At 36.9% G+C, this 6,006-nt stretch overlaps 1 protein-coding gene across 1 annotated transcript; it reads right to left on the bottom strand.

The window, feature by feature from the left end:
- Window positions 1-3,607: 3,607 nt before the first annotated feature.
- LOC144355640 (uncharacterized) lies at window positions 3,608-4,272 on the bottom strand. Its single transcript, XM_078010710.2, has one exon. It carries the CDS (start codon window positions 4,270-4,272, stop codon window positions 3,691-3,693), a length of 582 nt encoding a protein of 193 aa, XP_077866836.2. The 3' UTR covers window positions 3,608-3,690.
- Between the last annotated feature and the right edge of the window lie 1,734 nt (window positions 4,273-6,006).

Genomic DNA, 6,006 nt, shown 5'->3' on the forward strand with positions numbered 1-6,006 from the left:
TACGATTATTTTCATTATATGAACATATTTTAAAAACACAGTTTTATTACATTTCATTGTCAAATGTAGCAGTGATTTGTAATGATTTCCGCGAATATGATTACACGTTTGAAAAAGACTGTCTGCGAAAAAGCGTGATTATGTTAGTGTAGAGGTAATGACGTAATGTCTACGATCGTACATCGACGTGCTTGCAGGTGTATATATCAGCAGTCGATAGTTTACAAACAAATACGCTTCAATCAACTACCATGTAAACTGATGTTGGACTTAAGGCAGAAACTATATTTTTGTATTTTAGTAATCTGAATCTAAACAAATACACAGTAATGTGCTCATTTACTAATATATAAACAATGACTTTAATAAATATGATTTTACTTAGTAGAAATAATGTATGTTTCTGCATGAAACGAAATTATTTCACAATGTCGAAAATGGAGTTTATACAGATATTTGGGGACTATGAAATAATATAACCTTGATTTGTATCTTAGATATACGGATAATACTTCACTGCTGTACAACCACACGACCAGTCCTAATATTTTAAAGTTATTACGAGGATACGTCAAAGTATGCACGAAGACAGTACAGCTGGAGTATCGACAGACGCGCAGCGGAGGTCGATGCGCGGCGTACTGTCTGAGTGCATACTTTGAGGTATTCTCGTAATAACCTTATTATTATATATCTTTTCGTTCTTTCCAAAGATACACCATGGGAATGCCGAAATCCCAAATGTTTAGAACAGTGTCAGCGAACATCTTTGTGTGGAGTCCGGTCAAACTATGGTGGCAGCCATGTTTGTTTTTATTATTAGAGGACGCTTACGCGCGTAATCATTCCAACCACTGTAATCAAAAGTTGGGCCACGACACACTGTTTAAAAAATACCATCTACTGTGTGCGCACGTGTTTTTAGCGACATAATGTCAATACTCGTTAGATGTATGTTGCACATAATACACAAAGCAATTAAATGACAGGGCGAAATTTAAAAGGATTTTCTGTAATACTCGTTTTCGTGTATTTGATGATATTTTTCCCGTCATTTAGTCGGGACTTGGACTATTTTGTTTATAAATAATATGTAGGTTTGTGTAAGAATATAACATAGTGCAAGAACATGTTTTAATATACGTTGTCATTTGGGTAACCTGGTAAGCATAAATACAAATTGTTTATTTTCTTAGTACACACATAGATTACTTTAACTACAGTGAAACATAAAACATTCCAAATACAATACATTAAATATATACCTTGCAGCTACACATAAACTAATTGAACTCCTGCATAAAATTAACATTGTTCTATGGTTTATCAATTCTTAGATCGAAATCGTGTATTGTGTCAGTTTTCTTATATCGTATAGTGATGCAAGATTGTTTAAACATATTTACACCATACATACATCCTTATAAATAGTATCAAGTTAATTTTATTTTTAATAAGTTTGAGATATAAAAAAACAGTTCCCTTTCTTAAGACACTCACTGTGTTTAAAAAAAACTGGGGACGTTAAACGTAATTCAAATTTTCATTATTATGAATTATTATAAATTTTATTCATAATACTGTAGGCCTCCGGCCTCAAGGTATACTCATTGTAATTACATAACATTTTACAGAGAACAAGTCATTTTACAGTGACTGAAAAAGAACAAGAAAATATGAAAAGAACATGAACTGTCAGACCAAAATAATTGTATTACGTTTTTTTGTGGCGAGAAAAATAAATTTGGAAATATTACGCAAGATTACTGCATTTTGTAATTGTAATAGCGATATAAATTTTTCGGCTAAGGGAAACTCTTGGTAAAACTGACAGATAATGCAAAAATGGTACTCGTCCTCTACACAATTAGTATTACATAAAATACAAACTCTTTCTGTGCGTGTATTATGGAATTTTCTATCAGTTTCAATACGTAGACAATGGGCAGAAATTCTTACGCGACACAATGCTTCCCTGTAACAGTCTTTTTGAACTGTTTTAAGATAATTCTCTTGACCAAATATATATTTAAATTTTCTATAAAAACACAACTTCGGAAATAACTCGAGTCCACTTTGCCAATTTTGAATATCAATGTCCAAGCATCGCTGTTTGAAAAGCTTAACAAAGTATTCAGAGTTCTCCACCCCTTGGTTGTACCATGCCTCACCCAGGCCATAAGAAAGAAGTAACATTTTTAAATTCAGGGCCCAACACTTTTTACCCTTTTCTGCTTCATGGTACTGAAACATGTAACATAAATAGACCAGTCTGCGTCGGGGTAGTGATAAAATGCGAAGCCAGTACTTAATAATCCTAATAAGTCTAAACGTTTTAATAGTAAACCTACCTACCCCCCCCCCCTTATAGCCAAATTTGGTGCATTATGATAGACTTTTAATATAAATCGACTGAATTTGTTTTGTATAATTTCAACTTGATTGCCATTCAAATTTTATTTCTTGAGATATTTACAATTTGTTATACATTGCTTCAAACGATCTAAAATGTTTTGATATTCATTTGTTTAAAGCGACAATAGCTTAACTATCTATCTTTTCCCTTCGATTTTTGTTTTTTATAAAACACTTCCTGCGTCTTTAGTGTCAATTTGTAACGGCCACAACCGAAATGTAGACACTGAAAGTGTAGCAGTCCTGTGGTGTAGCATATACGCTATATTCCGACGTTGATCATCAGCTCACTCAAAAGTGAGAAAAGATGGCTGCGGGATTTCGTCCAGGTCACTAGAGGGCGCCATCTATCGAAATCACGTGTTGTTAAGTGAACCTCTGGGATTACTAGTATAGTATATTACAAAATGAAAACTTACCGTTGGCCCTGGGCGAAATGTCAAAGACGTAGCCATCTTGAGAGATTAAGCTTCTCTCACTCTGCCTTTCACTGATTTTTATATGTCATTGTGTCAATAATACAGTGCGTCATCACAATTCTCTATGGTTCCCACAAAGTGACCGATTTGAACGACTACTCGCCCTTTTTCACATCGCATTTTATGTGATATTACCTTTGAGTAGGCTTATTTTTCCCATGCGATTGTGTCTGAAACAATACTTCGGTAAGAGTGTCTTGTCAAAAAAGTATCCGAAGAATGACATTCCTCACAGATCGGTAATTGTTTGTACCCCATAAAATACACTATTTAACATTTGTTATTAAAACTACGTGTTTTTCACTAAAATTCAACTTTTTACAAAATAATATTAATGCGTGAAACACTGGAATGGTAAAATATGTGCATCTTGTTCTTATCAATTTATATCCCAATGGTTGATTACACCAATTTCACCAACATTTCCTAAACGAGAATTTATGCCCCTCCCGAAGTCTTTATATATCTTTTGTTAAAGGGCGGCAGTCGTCGTGCCGCGTCCTGTTCGATATGGGACTCATAGCGACGTATACAACGCATGTAAAATACATTGTTTATTTACATGAAATTCGAACACGCGCTGCGCGACGACCACCGCGCTTTAAAGCTTACAGATGGACAAACCTCAAATCTAACAGTATAACAATACGATAATAATAACACATATCAGACCAGATGTGCTACCCTGTGGCCCACAAGTCAAAACAATGAGCTTACAAGAATATGTTTAATAATTACTCTAACATTGAACTTCAAACATGAACATATGATTTGAGGGCAGCATTTATTAATTTAGCTAGTTAGTTTTGTTTTCACCTGAATAAATGTATCGTTTCAACATATTCCTAATTTCTCTTGAGAAATGGGAAATCGATTCCTGTGTCCCAAGAACCAAGTCGCGATCGTCGAACCCTGGGGCCATTGCCTCCCCCTGCAGAGCCCAATCGCCATCAACCAGCTCCAAGGCTTCCCAGAAGCCACCGGGCGTCACCACTTGCAGAACATTTCCCGCAGAGAAATTCATTCCTAGTCTATGTTGATGAAGTTTACCGTCGGGTGAAACTGTGTAAACCTGAACTGTCCCCCCGCCATGGTAATACCTCACCATATCGGATTCATTTCGATGCAGGAAATCTATCGGGGAATTCTTGGTCAGTAGATACACTATGGATGTGCAGACATTACGCACTGAATTCCTGCGTCCTACAGGTGTCATTACAGTGCCATTAATGTCGGTTAGTGCAGGTGACGACATCGGTTCTGAACCAGACCGGTACGTTTGTATGTAATACCCTCCTTCTGGGCACGGGACAAGGTGCAATTCTTTGATAATGTTCTGAACTTCCAATGGTTCATTTAGTGTATCGTGTATGTCCATTATGAGTCCAGCCTTCCCAGGTCTCGTCACTGAATCAGCAAGCCAACAGTTTAAATAGCGCAAATCTACATGATAGAATGCGAAAATGAAATCAGACAGTGTATTCACCTTGAAATGTGACAAATGAAACGAGTACATCATGCCCTTAAAAAAATGCAATCCTGATTAAAATTAAACCAATTAAATTAAACCTGGACTGTACATTGAGAGAACTTGTTAGGTCCGACATGATATATAAACAGGCGCGGGTGGAGTCAAATGAAGTAGCCCTCACCTACAGCAACAATGGTGACTAAAAGCTCCACAAAAAAACGAGAAACTGATTTATTGGATTATATTTTCTAGTTTTTCTAGTCTTCGCGGAGTCGGGCATAATGTTTGTCTGAAAACACGGACAGTGTTTGAAATCAACTTATCGACGAAAAACGGCATTCATAAGCCGATCCTAACAATTTTGCTTGTAGTTATGATATGTCCACTCGATGTACCATTTATTCGACAATCTTCGCCCACTGCTGTCATCGGGAGAAGTCCACACGCTGGTGTGTGGTCGATCGACGCGTTTCTAGAATTTCAGACACGTTGTCACTCATAATCACTCGACTCACCCCATATGTGCGTTCAATACGCCATTCAATACTCGCAATGTGCGCGTGTGCGAGGGGCGCGCATTACAGGTATGACATTATTATCTATCATGATTCAACACAGGCACCAGTACATGTCCAATGTTTGCAGAATGGCTAGTTATTGTAGTAGGATCATACCACGTTATTTGTTCGGAAAGACAGTAGGTGGCAACCCGTACAAACGATACTTCAAATCAAACGTTTTAATATAGACTTACAGGTTTTTTTTTATTTCCAATTTTTATATTTATAATATCTATACAATAGTATACTATAGTGTAACGTTGGAATATCTACCAATAGACCATTTCCCGTTCACTGCGAGAATCACGCGTTATGCGTGGAATCGAACGTAAAAACATGTCAAACAAAGGTCATAGCGTCGTAGTCGCGTCAAACATCGACAAACGCGAAAGTATTTCGGGGACATTTCCATGCTTAATAATGTGCTGTCCACATTTGATGATAGGCAATTTCGATTAAGTAAGGGTATTCGGGAGCAAGTTCAAAATCAAATCGTTCGATTTTTGCGGCAGACGTTCGACGCGCGTCTTTCATGCATCTCTCGAGATCTCGCAATTGTTTGTCGCATTACTTCGCCACAAAGGGCGAGCATCAACACGCTTATAGAGAGGTAGCGTTGGAATTTTCGAAGCAGCCATAATTCTCTCCTCTGACCTTTCTCGTATTTTTGTTATGGTGGATTTTCACGATACTTAGGAGTTGTCCCGATGTTTTGCACATAATTTAGTTTATGATAATATTAGTTTATGCAGGTCTTATGGTTTGTATAGCGCTATAAATGCTCATAAAACAATGTGGATATACACATGTATCATTCCGGCAGACAATGAATATACTGATGAATGCATGGAATATCATGTGACCTGGCCATAACATTACAGCTCTGGTTAAAATAAAGCAACAATTATATTGCACGACGCTGACCGTGATAAGTAATGGTTGGTCAAACGCAACCTCAAGCAAGTCAGCATAATGAATTCATCTGATCTTTTTGTAACAAAAGAACCTGTCTTACATTTATAATTTAAAGCGACACAGTGCGACGACCGACCGTCGTGCTTTAAATAGCATAAGCAACTAT

Source organism: Saccoglossus kowalevskii, chromosome 11 (genome assembly GCF_978046115.1).
Source record: "Saccoglossus kowalevskii chromosome 11, keSacKowa6.1, whole genome shotgun sequence".
Lineage (NCBI taxonomy): Eukaryota > Metazoa > Hemichordata > Enteropneusta > Harrimaniidae > Saccoglossus > Saccoglossus kowalevskii.

What these genes read in the sequence shown, in the direction of transcription:
- LOC144355640 (XM_078010710.2), bottom strand. Translation starts at nt 4,272, where the DNA reads ATGGACATACACGATACACTAAATGAACCATTGGAAGTTCAGAACATT.